At 43.4% G+C, this 13,180-nt stretch overlaps 1 protein-coding gene across 1 annotated transcript; it reads right to left on the reverse strand.

Moving 5' to 3' along the window:
- Positions 1–198: 198 nt before the first annotated feature.
- Positions 199–13,028, reverse strand: LOC310750163 (uroplakin-3b-like). The gene is made up of 6 exons (XM_083588026.1): positions 12,380–13,028; positions 7,599–7,748; positions 6,297–6,522; positions 4,118–4,194; positions 2,962–3,091; positions 199–2,198 (listed from the first exon to the last, which is right to left on the reverse strand). The coding sequence occupies exons 1-6, from the start codon at positions 12,432–12,434 to the stop codon at positions 2,093–2,095; spliced, it is 744 nt and encodes a 247-aa protein (XP_083444152.1). The 5' UTR covers positions 12,435–13,028; the 3' UTR covers positions 199–2,092.
- Between the last annotated feature and the right edge of the window lie 152 nt (positions 13,029–13,180).

A 13,180-nucleotide genomic window follows, 5' to 3' on the forward strand; every position in this document is an offset into this window, starting at 1 on the left:
AGGTGGAGGATTTCGTATGAGCCACATTGGAATGGGGACCAAGCCAATTTTGCAGATCACAGCTATTGGCCAGTTATTGCATCTCTCCAAATTTTGCTGCGACTCAAAAATGTACAAATATCCAGGGTGCTTGAGATATACATGCAAAATATGCTGCCCACCCTATGTAAAATTTGCATTTTAAAATATACTTTAATGAAAAAACACCTGTGCTTTTCTTTTATTTTAAAAAGCCATTTGATACAGAAATAGGATGGAACAGATCAAAGAACGGAAAATGTGCAGAATGAATTGGTAATAGTTCTACTGTGCATACGAATGAATGCTCACACTGTTGTCTTTTAAGAAGAAATCACGGTTTGCTTTCAGTTAAACGATACTTAATGGGTCGGTTACGGGAGAAGCAACTATCCTTCCTTGACCCGAGGGCCACATGCAGTCTTGGCCAACTGCCCCGGGGGCCGTATGCCAGTGGTGGGTGTGGCCCCAAGTGGGTGTGGCTATATCTTCCCCCTTCCTAAATTGTCTCCGCCTACGCCAGTACTGAGTCCACTTCTTCTCCTTTCTGCCGCTGCCAAATTAGGGAATCAGGAAGAAAAATAAGTGTTTTGGGGTGGGTCAGGAAATTAGGCTCCGCAGTTGGGGATTTGCCACCCATTAGGTTGAAATACACACACACACACACACACACACACACACACACACACACCGGTTGCCTTTCTGCTTCCGTAAATAGGATGATCTTAGCATGTTCTGCAAAAAACGACAACACAATGATTGTAGAGGCGGAGGGAGAATTGTAAGTGTGACGCCAAAGAAAGACCCCTCTATTTTGGAATCACCTGCCTGGCCCAAGCGGTAGAGGAATCCCCAAAAGGATGGGTTGATTATTTTGACTTTTGGGCTTGTTTGATTGTGGGAAAGGTGGCCATTTGATGGTGTGGTGTTTTCCAAGTGTAGGATTATAATGTGTCGTCCAGGAGCGCCTAATCTGTAGTCCTTCAGATGCTCTTGGACTCTGTGAAGACCTGGGTAGCTCAGATGGTAAGAGTGTGGTGCTGATAACGCCAAGGTTGCAGGTTCAATCCCTGTACGGGACAGCTGGCTATTCCTGTATTGAAGGGGGTTGGACTAAATGATCTGCAGGGTCCCTTCCAACTCTACGATTCTAAGGACAATGAGGGCCCTCATTCTCACTGCACCTTCCTGTTTTGCCTCAGGCGGTGAAACGGGCCGGGCCGCCCCTGGATGGGAGTTGTAGTCCAACCATACCTGGAAGTCCACACCCTTGGTTGCATTGATTTCTCCATTCTGCAGCTTTGAATGGTGCCTGCCCCCGATTAACTAGGCAACAGCAGGTTAAAACGATATAGATTATATTTTAATAACAGTACCGCCAGACTTCCCAGCCGACAGGCACCATCTTCTAAGAGGCACTCAAAAGCCTCTTTTAAGAAGATGCCTGTTGCTCCCACAGATGCCTGAAAACAAGGTGTGCGTCCCTTTTCTCCTGTGAGATATTCCTTTCAGGTTCAAACAAACCCCATCCCATTCATCAAACAAAGACGTCTTTAACTGAGGGACACCCCGGCCCTGAAGCTTCTCTTCTTCTGTATCTTTGGTATACTCTGCCCGCAACCACCACATCTATGATGCTTAATTGGAAAAACAACAACGCCGAAAGCTCTCTCCCCGCCCCCCCATCTTTTAAAATGATGGTGGATACTTATTCATTCATTGGGAACAGCGTAAATCTGCTGCTGTTTACATACAGAATTATTTCAATGTGTTAAGACACAACCACTGTCGCATCGGGTTCTCCCTTAGGCAGAAGGTGTCGCCAAAATCCATCTTCAGGGAAGAAAACATCCCAAAGTGCGTAATTCACAGATGATCGCTCAGTTTTTCCTCTTCCCTCCACTCCGCCAACTCCTCTGAGCTCCTCCAAGAGGGACTCAGGAATGGGATGTACGTCCAAAGGCCAAATGTCTCAGCTGAGCTCCTTGAGAGAGTCTAAGGGATTGAGGCAGCCACAGCGGGAGGGGAAAGGGAAGATGGATACCGTCGACAGATTGTCCCGAAACAGAGGGCCTCACAAGTTTCGGCCAGGCTGGTCATATATATGGTGGGTTGTGTAGCGGGTGATTGTTGCTGTATCCCTCACGGTGACAATCTCGGCGCTGCCGCAGACGTCCGAACTGTGGGAAAGGAATGGCAGAAGGAAGAATGAGGTTGATATGGTTTGTGAGGATCGCGTAAGGTCGGGTCGGGCCTCAACCTCACCGACGTGGGAGAGGCAGTGGTGGTGTAGCGGTTAGAGGGCTGGACGAGGACCTGAGAGAGACCAGGGTTCAAATCCTCCCACCTGGCCATGAAGCTTTATCTGGGGGATCTTGGGGACCAGTCTCTCAGCCTAACCTGCCTCAGAGGGTTGTTGTTGGGATTAAACGAGGATAACAGTATACACCACCTTGAGCTCTTTGGAGGAAAAGCTTGGGCGTAGACTCAGTTAAATGAAAAAGAAACACTTCACAATTAAACTGGGGAAACTCCTGTACTACTTAAAGGCAGGCTCCGGCCTGCCCATGAGGTGAGGCGGTCACCTCAGGTGGCAGATCCAGCCACCTCTGCTCATTGCCACCCACCCACCCTTGTGGATGTCTCCCCACCACATTGCCTCCTCCTCCTCTGCTAGACAAAAATGCATCAAATATAGGATTAAACATTTGCCCAGACATTCAGCTAAGTCCTACTCAGAGGCGACCCATTGAAGTGAATGTGCTAGCCATCTCCATTCGTTTCTGTTTTGGGCATGACTAATGTCCTATGCTCCAGAAGGCTCAAGTAAGCAAGCCAAGCTGCAGACGTCAAGCAAAGGCCCTTAACTCCAGGGTGACACGGCCACTGGGTTTCAGGCAAGGCCATAGTCAATTCCCTACGCAATTCTAAATAGAAACGTACTATTTATAGACCAAGGCAGCAATGAGGGCAGCCAGCAGGATGGCAGAGAGGATGGAGAGGATAGTGGCAATGGCAATCATTCCTGCGCTCCGCCGCTCAGGGGATGTGTCGATCGTCTCGGGATCCTTCTCTGATAAGGACAAGAGAATACATTTAAAGCTGTAATTGTCAGACGGGCCGTTCTATTGAAAAGTGACTAGAAGGAATGGCATACTCAGTGTCATATATGTATATGCACCCAGAGGTCTAGAAAGGTTGGTGACCCCCTGATTCCTGAGCATCGCAACCGAGGTGGTGGGGGACTATTTATTTATTTATAATAAAAAATGTTTGCCGCTATATCACAAAAGTATAACAAAATGGTTTACAGCAATAAAGCCATATAACCATACATCAAAAGCATAAAAAAGTTAAACACAAGTTAAAAGCAAAAAAGTTAAAAACAGACAGCAGCAAATGGTAATTGCGTGCATAGGCCTGGCAGAATAGAAAAGTTTTCAGCAGGCGTTTAAAAGTTGCCACTGAAAAGTTGTCTGCTGAATCTCCAGTGGCAGAGAGTTCCACAGGACTGGGCCCAAGACACTAAAGGCTCAGTTTCTCGTTGTCAAATGAACATCGCCAACTTCAGGTGTGGCTAGCAATGCCTCTGCAGATTATCTCTGTGATTGAGCCTGAGGTACCTTGAGGTACCCTGGACCTAACTTTTTCAGGCCTTTGTAAATTGAGACAAGGACCTTGAACCTGGCTCAGTAACAGATGGGCAACCAGTGCAGCTGTTTTAACAAAGGTGTTGCATGCTACTGGCCAGCTGCCTCAATCAGCAACCTGGCTGCCACATTCTGCACCAGCTCGAGCGTTTGAACCAGTCCCATGGGCAGCCCCACACAGAGCGCATTGCAGTAGTCCAGCCTTGAGGTTACCAAAGCATGGACTGCAGTGGCCAAGTTATCCCTGCCCAGGACTGGCCATAGTTGGCAAACCAGGCCGAGCTGATAAAAGGCACTCCTAGTCCTTCGGCCCTCTAGTGATAAACATGTATCTGCACACAGTGATAGGGAAGCGTTTGAAGGCATCTGCAGTGGTCCTATTGAAACTGAGGGGTCTCCAACGTGCTTGGCATGGTGTGGATTGCACCCAGCAGGTCCAGTTCAGTTACCTTGGATCAGTGTAATGGGATCCGACCATCTCGACTCTGCTGTGGGGCCTCCAGAATTAAAGGCCAGAAACTTCACTCTGAGAAGAGAAAGGTAAGAACTTGATGGAGTCGGAATACCCTCTTCCAAGTCACATGAATAAAGGAAGGAAGGAAGCTGCCTGGGACTGAAAGAGACCATTGGTCCTTCTGACCCAGGATTGTTGACACTGGCTGGCAGCATCTCCCTTCAGGGTTTGAGATAAGGGGCACCTGAAAATGATTTACAGATGGTATTTAACTCTGAGTAGACTTGCTAAAATGTGTAAGTCGAATCAGGTAAGTGTTGGAGATGTAAAGAGGTTGAGGGTACCTTTTATCTTATGTGGGCAACTTGTAAAAGGGTAAAAGAGTATTGGGATATGGTATATAGTGAATTGGGGGGGGGGAGTTTAAAAGTACATTTCCCAAAAAAACCCAGAGTCCTTTTTGTTGGGGATAATTCAGAGGGAAATTCCCAGGTGTCCAAAAAAAAAAAAAAAGGCTATTTATGTATGCTACTACCACAGCCTGTGTTTTGTTAGCCCCAAAATGGAAAACGAGGGAGGTCCCAACCAAAGAAGAATGGCAACTTAAACTGATGGAATACACAGAACTTGAAGACTTAACTTCTAGAATAAGAGAACAAGAAGAATGCACGTTTAAAGAAGACTGGAAAATGTTTACTGAATATATAGTGAAAATTGTGTTCATTTAAAAACAATGGTGGCATTAAGATAAATTCAACAGAGTAAATAAGTTCTGATGGATGTAACAATGGATTACTGAATGGTTTAGTTCATGTAAAATATGCAAGGATGTATGGTATGCAAATCACATAAGAAGAAGGGAAGCCATTGATTTAAGGTTGTTTAAATGAATATTTTGAAATGTAATTCAGAAAATTTAATATATATATATTTTTAAAGAGAGAGTTAAGAGGCACCTTGAGTCCTCCCTGGAGATTGTCAGGAGCTAGGGCCAGGGGTAGGTCAGCAATAAAACACCCAGTGTCAGTGAGATTAGCTTTTTATTCAAGAAACAAAAACAGTGCAGGCCTAGTGATCACAGCAATTCTACCCAGTAGGTCTTACCCCAGTGAGGCAGTTGTAAGGACTGAATGGCCCTTACTTCCCACAGTCTCTAAGACTCCTCTCCTCCCCCAAGCAATCTGAGACTTCCTTGCTCTGCCTGTCTTTGCTCCGCCCTCTTCATACCTCTTCTGGTTCTGGGAGACCAGGGGGGAAGTGAGTTGGTAGCAGCAGGAGGGGGAGACCCCCTGGCTTCTTCAGCAGCTTGATTCATCTCTGCCTCTTTGCCCTCCTCCTCTCCAGCCTCCTCCTCTGCTTTTCACCCTAGACTGCTCTCTGCCACAGCCTCTTCCTGCTCACTAAACTCTGCTGCCTCTTCAGTTTCTGACACCTCCTCCTCCCAGTCCTCAGGACTCTTCCCAGGTAACCCCCCCACTCCCACAGGCTGGAAGGCCTCGTGTGTTTTTCCCGGAAAGCACAAATATGATAGATTTGGCTCTAATTTCATTTTTTTGTTTCACAGAATTTATACACCACTGGAATGCAGAAAACAAACAACCCTTAAGGCAGTTTACACAAAAAAAGATAAAGCAATCAAAATTATCACTAAGGAAAATGAAAAGTGATAACGTAGGACTTCTGAAAAACTGAACTAGCAACAGGCCAAAATAGATTCAAAGTGGCACCAACTTTCTAACAGCGTACTGAATCGAATTTCCTCCCCTTCCACCCGTCCATTACATGTCAGCCATCAAATGCCATTGCATGTCAACAATGTTTTACTGGGAGAAAAATAGAACCATTAAGTTGTCTTCCAAGACCCTCGGCCATTTTCAAGAGGCCCGGTGTGGTAGTGTTGTTGGTGGGGAGTTTGGCAGTCACTGCTCTAGATGTCGTTGGACTTCAGCTCCCATCATCCCCAGCCAGTGTGGCCAATGATCAGGGATGATGGGAGTTGGAGTCCAACCACACCTGGCAAGGCTTCCTGTTGAGGGCGGCTGCATCAAATGGAAAACAAACAAGCAAACCTTATAGACAGTGCTTTAATGCAGTACTGGTTTAATTCAGAAAACAGAGACACTATCAGAACTTTGAGTGGCGGGTGGGGGAATCACCTGACATAGGTAACTCACCTGTAGGGTCCTGGCTCAGGCAGGGGGCCATTGCAATCTGGCCTGGCGGGATCCGTCTTGCAGCCGACTTCGTTCCCCACTCGCAAGACAGTGAGCTTGCTGCTTTCTTCCGCTGGGCAGGGGTAGTTGGCTGGGGCAGTGCCCAGAGTCATGTAACAGGAATTGTTCTCGAACGACTGATAGGGCAGCTCCTCAGGGGATCTGAGGACAGCGCAGCTTTCTGCCGCTGTAAGGGGCAATAAGGAAAAAATGGATTATTCGCCAGGCCTTGCTGGGCGACCCTAACAGGAACAATGTGGCAAAAATAGTGCAAGCGCAGGAAGGCATGAACTCCTTTATAGGCATAAAGAGACGATAGAGGATGATCTGGAAATGCTTGAGATGCATCAAAAAGAAAATCTCTTAAGACTCCGTGGGGTTCCTGAACAGGAGAGGGAGGACATAAGAGAAAAAATTGTGAAGGAACTGGTGGAATTTCTGGAGGAAAAGTCAGAAGTAACTATGGTTGGCATGGGCGGTAGGCAAAAAATATTTGGGAATGCCTTGGTGGCTGAAGTGAGGCAGAAATTACAGCCCCTGAGACTAAGAGGAGATTGTGAGGAAGGTGAGCTGGATTTTAAATCTGATTTAACTGATAGCTGCCTTCCAGTGAAATTTAAATATGCCAAAGTTAGGGAAAATAATGTGAAATAATTATTGTATATGTGTAACCGCACATTTGCAATCAGAAAAATTTGAATAAAATTAGAAGAAGAAGAAGAAGATTGAGGAATATTGTGTTGAAGAAAAATAAGAGAGTGAAGGTATATAAAATGCAATATAAAGATTAGGAAATGTGTAATTAAAAAATTGAATAATGGATGATTGTTAGAGAGGCTGAAGGAAGTCCAAAAGAGAAAATATGTGATAAATTTAGGTTGGATATTATAAATGTATGTTGGAAAATTAATAAAAATTATTTATAAAGAAGAAGAAGAAGAAGAAGAAGAAGAAGAAGAAGAAGAAGAAGAAGAAGAAGAAGAAGAATTGATGAAATATGTGTATAGAAATGCAGAAGAATTTTGTTAATATAAGGAACCCGAAGAGGGAATGGAGGGAAGTCATGAGGTTTAAAGAACCTCAAAGATAAGGTTTTGAAAGGTGTTTGTGAATGGGGATGGGGGCGGGCGGGGATTTGTCTTTTGTACTTAACTGTGGAAATTAATTGTGAAGAAACCAATAAAAATTGATTTACAAAAAAAAAAAAAGAGCTCAATGGAGAAAAAGGCGGGATATAATTGCAACCAATCACACACAACGTACCATTGCTGCGGGCGACCAGCAGCCATATCTCATCGGTGGCATCGACAAACTTGTTGAAGACGCAGCGAGGTTGTTCCAAAGTGAAGGTGGAGGAAGTGATCTTTGCGGCCAGGTCCTTGGAAGTGAGGCGAGGCGTATATCCTACCGACACTAGAGAAAGGCAACGAGAAAAGGAAGTGAGTTGTTCATTTTGCTTATTAAAGGTTTTGTTGGGGTTTTTTTTTTTTTAATCCCACTCTTCAGCAGAAAGTTTCCCAGAGCGGCTTAGAATCATAGAATCATATTGCCGAGAATGTTGTTTTTGTTTCAATCACTACAAATCATTGACAAGATGGACTGTTTCAAGAGGTGGCAAAGAGATATTTCTAGATTTGTCTGGCAGGGCAAAAAGCCCAGAATAAAATTTAAGATACTTACTGATGCTAAAAACAGAGGGGGGTTCGCCCTGCCGGACTTCAAACTTTATTATGAATCAGCAGCTTTCTGCTGGTTGAAGGAATGGCTACTTCTTGAGAACACTGACATCTTAGATCTTGAAGGCTATGATAATGTATTTGGGTGGCATGCATGTTTGTGGTATGGCAAGGTTAAAGCGCATAAAGCATTTAAAAACCATATTGTCAGGAAAGCACTATTTAATGTCTGGACAAGATATAAAGATTTTTTAGAGAACAAAACCCCAAGGTGGTTATCACCTATGGAAGCGAAAGCTATGAAAAAACATAATATGGAGGCGAAATGGCCAAAGTATTGTGAAATTTTGGAACAGGAAGGTGACAAGTTGAAATTGCAGAGTTATGACAAGCTCAAAGGGAAGGTGCGAGACTGGTTACATTATTTTCAAATAAGAGAGGCTTATAATCAAGATAAAAAAATTGGTTTTCAGGTGGAAAAATCAAAGTTGGAAACAGAACTGTTAGAACCCAATGCTAAGATATTATCAAGAATGTATAATCTGCTGCTGAAATGGAGTACTGAGGAAGAAATGGTAAAATCTGCTATGATTAAATGGGCACAAGATATAGGATATAATATTATGTTTGCTGATTGGGAGCAGTTGTGGACCACTGGGATTAAATTTACGGCATATAATGCCATAAGAGAGAATATTATGAAAATGATGTACAGGTGGTACATGACCCCAGTCAAGCTTGCAAAAATCTACCATTTGCCCGAGAATAAATGTTGGAAATGTAATGAAATTGAAGGTACATTCTTTCACCTCTGGTGGACATGTCCGAGGATTAAGGCTTTCTGGGAAATGATTTATAATGAAATGAAAAAGGTGCTTAAATGCACTTTCGTGAAGAAACCAGAGGCCTTTCTCCTAGGTATAGTTGGCCAATTGGTGCCAAAGAAGGATAGAACTTTCTTTATGTATGCTACAGCAGCAGCAAGAATACTCATTGCGAAGCACTGGAAGACGCAAGATCTACCCACCTTGGAAGAATGGCAGATACAAGTAATTGACTATATGGAAATGGCTGAGATGACCGGCAGAATCCGAGACCAGGGAGAAGAGTTGGTGGAAGAAGATTGGAGGAAATTTAAAATTTATTTACAGAAGTATTGTAAAATGTATGAATGTGGATGACATTGAAATAAAATGAAGGGGTTCTAGTAACAAGAGATAAAAATTTGAAACTATAAATTTGGGAGATAAAATATTTAAGGATAAAGTAGCAGGATATGAATTTGCTGAACTAATTGTTAAAGAGGGATACAAAAAAGGGAGGTGTGAGGAAGTCAGGAAAATAAGTTAATCAAAGATGAATAACTAGAAAAGAGTGATTTGTGTTTGCCTTATTTTATTTGTTGTGTTTGTATTCTATGTATTGTGAAAGATTGTATTGTTGTGTCTTTTTTTGTGTGTGTGTGTTTTATTGTTGTAAGTTTGGTTGTATCTTTTTATTGTTAAACCTAATAAAATATTATTATATATAAAAAAAATAGAATCATAGAATCATAGAGCTGGAAGAGACCACAAGGGCCATCGAGTCCAACCCCCTGCCAAGCAGGAAACCTGCTTGCAACAGTCGCTAATAAGGTGCTTGTTCTCAGCCTTACAATCTGAAGGGTGTGGCACAAAAGGAAAAACGGATTGGGAGGGAAGAGGAAAAGAATGCAACTTCAAGCACTGGTTCTGATGTCCTTGCAAGTGTTCTTCCCCTTGTTGTTACTTGTTCCCGGGAGGCATATTCCCAGATGTCTTTATTTTTCTGGCTGATGGCAGAGACCCTGTACTCCATCTCTGCAGCCCCAGGACAGCTATGAAGGAAAAGTTCGTGCAGATGATAATCCATTTGGTGGAAGAGGGAACAGGCTTGTTTTCCTGCTGCTCCAGAGGGTAGGACCAGAACAAATGGATTCGAGTTATAAGGAAGGAGATTCCGACTAAACATTAGGAAGAACTTTCTGGTGGCACGAGCTGTTCGAAGATGGAATGAGCTCCCTTGGAAGGAGATGGACTCTCCATCCTGGGAGATTTTGAACAGAGGTTGGGTGTCCATCTGTCTTTAGCTGTGACTCCTGCATTTTGCAAGGGGTTGGACTAGAAGACCTTTGGAGATCCCTTCTAACTCTACACTTCTATGAATCTGCAATACTGTTATCTATGGAAAGCATGTTTATTCCACTCCTCAATTCTCACCATATTTTCTGAAGGGACTCGTCTACCGTTTGCCCTCCCTGCAAATTCCCTTTCCCTAATGGAGCATAGAATATTTAGCACACCTCACCCAGGACTGTAAAAATGTGTGTGGCTTGTTTAAGGACTTGTTCCACTAAAACGGGATTGAGGGGAGAGAGATGCCCAGTTTACTGGCCTAATTAAAAGCCTCCCCCCCCCCTCTTGCCTTTCCACCCTTTAAGTTACTAAAACAATGTATTGCATTTTATGGGAGGCATAAATTAGAGAAATCCAGAGCCTACCTTTCTGAGGTTTATTCTCTAAATGAAAAAGTTAATCCTCCTCTGGAATCTTATCACCCCCTCTCCAAAGTTTTTACCCCCCACGTCTACACACCACCCTGCCACTTCTATTTTAATCGTTTCTCAAGAGGTCAAAATTCTTTGCCACCCTTTCCAAACCGATGGCATGTCCCTAGGGTGTGCCAGTTGGGTAAGGGGAAATCTGGGGAGGAGGGAGAGCTCTATAAACAAGAGGTTGTAGCTGTCATTCTATTATTTGTTTCATTTATCAATTGCTTCCTGCAAAACATCGCAAAGAGATTAAACATTAAACCATCATAAAAGGCATCAATAAAAACACTGCCAACCAAAGCATGTACTGTATATAAACTAGTCCAAATTTTGCTGCGTTTTTCTTAACTTCAACTGGGCTACAAAGTCTTTGTTAACTGCTCAGTTTTATCTATTATGTAGCTTTAAACTGTTTTTATTTAGTCTTTCAAAAGTCTTGTCTGAACACTGCTGTTGTATTCTTTTCTTAATTTATATTGACTCCCCGCTCCATTATATTTTATGTAAACTGCTTAGAGATTTAAAAGAAACATAAAAATTGGGTGGGGGTATTTCTAACATTAGAGCACACACAAGAGCACACCCACTGAAATTAATAAACCATGGCCCGTTAATTTCAAAAAGTCTACTTTGTGTAGAGCTTTTATTTAGTGGTACCTCAGGTTACATACGCTTCAGGTTACATACGCTTCAGGTTACAGACTCCGCTAACCCAGAAATATCACCTCGGGTTAAGAACTTTGCTTCAGGATGAGAACAGAAATCATGCTCTGGGGGCGCAGCAGCAGCAGGAGGCCCCATTGGCTAAAGTGATGCTTCAGGTTAAGAACAGTTTCAGGTTAAGTACGGACCTCCGGAACGAATTAAGTACTTAACCCGAGGTACCACTGTATTTGTTTGTTTATAATAGAAAAATTTCGTTTATAAAAAAATAGTGATGAAGAAAGAAAAATGTGAACGAGAATAAAAATGAAATAAAAATACTCAATTACATTTCCATACATTGGAATACAGATGTGTTTGGTCTTATTATGCTATTACAAATATCTTTATCAACAACCTAATATATTCTGCATAATTTATATTCTGCAGAACTTAAGGTACAGTCACATTAGTGGCACAGACTTGTTGTGTGCAACCTTTTAACATTAAGAGGTGTCTGCAATTTTACAAATAAAACCAACAAATAAATGTCTTTGTAAATTCAGGAGCGTGGATGGGAGAAGGCACTCTCTGTAGCAATCCCTAAACTGAGAAACTCCCTTCCCACAGAAGTGTGCTGAACACCTGCGTTATGTACCTTCTATTGTATCTTAAATACGCTCCTCCAGACCACAGCCTTTGACACCACAGATATACATATATCAGGACTCAAGCTATTCTCTTGACAGCCATTTGTTAAAACTGGTTTTCGTATTGCATTCTTAAATTGTTGTAGCTCACCCTGGAGCGAATCACAGAATCAATGAATTATAGAGTTGGAAGGGGCTCTGGAGGCCACCCAGTCCAGCCTGCTGCAATGCAGGAATCTCAGCTAAAGCTTCCATGATAGATGGCCACCCAAGCTCTGCTTAAAAATCTCCAAGGAAGGAGAGCCCAGTATTCTCTGTTCCAATGTTGAACAGCTCTTATGGTCAGAAGGTTCTTCCTGATGTTGAATTATTAGTGATCTCTCTCTCTCTCTCTCTCTCTCTCTCTCTCTCTCTCTCTCTCTCTCTCTCTCTCTCTCTCTGGCAAAAATGCATTTTACAAATAAATCAATGTCCCCATAAATTGAATAAGGCAAGGAACATCCCTACCTTTTTCAGCTGTGACGCCGATTCCCATCACCAAGAGTATCCCAGAGAAAAGCATGCTTCCCACAGGTTGTCCTTCCTCCTTCTGGGTCTCTCACACAAAAATGCCACCAGGAGACTTGAGCAGAAAGATGCCTCCTGCCCCTATTTGTGGTCCTGCCCCACTGGGCCTCGCCCACATTTGTCATTCAGTTTTTAGACAGCTGTACTTTAAAAAAAACACAACCCCTCCATACACACGGGCGAGGGCTGGCAGCAAACAAGTCCGGCTTGTTTTGGAGAGCGAGGGAGAGATGGAGCGTGAGCGATCCAACCGACCGTGCCAAAGAGGGGTGTGCCCAGGGGCTGGTGGGAGCGAGAGAAGGTCCCTCACGTGGATTGGCATTCTCTGGGCGTCACTTAGAGACACTTGGTTTCTAAAGGCAAGAGGAAGCGACACCTGCCTCAGAGGGATGTCACGCTCTGGCCTGGCATCCTTGAGCCTGAATGTTGGTAGATTCGGGGGCAGAAGGAAGAGAAAGCAGATAGAGAAAAGGTTTGGTTTCTCTCCCTCCCCTCCTCATAACACTAGAACTTGTGGACATCCTATGAAGCTGCATGTTGGAAGATTCAGGACAGATTAATAATAATAATAATTTTTATTTATACATCGCCCTCCCCAGCCAAGGCCGGACTCAGGGCGGCTAACAAGCAATAATAAAAACAAGTTGAATGAATACAGCTTAAAACAAGATTAAAATACGGCATTGAAATATTGAAACATTAAAATATTAAAATGCAGCCTCATCACAGGAGGAGAAAGGA

This window comes from Podarcis filfolensis, assembly GCF_964270895.1.
Source record: "Podarcis filfolensis genome assembly, chromosome: 15".
Lineage (NCBI taxonomy): Eukaryota > Metazoa > Chordata > Lepidosauria > Squamata > Lacertidae > Podarcis > Podarcis filfolensis.

Excerpts from the sequence above, each read along its gene's own strand:
- LOC310750163 (XM_083588026.1), bottom strand. The coding sequence starts at position 12,434 with ATGCTTTTCTCTGGGATACTCTTGGTGATGGGAATCGGCGTCACAGCT. Across the intron at positions 7,749-12,379 it reads CGGCGTCACAGCTGAAAAAG|TGTCGGTAGGATATACGCCT; the intron begins GTAGGGATGTTC and ends GCCTTTCTCTAG. Across the intron at positions 3,092-4,117 it reads TCCCATTACACTGATCCAAG|AGAAGGATCCCGAGACGATC; the intron begins GTAACTGAACTG and ends TGTCCTTATCAG.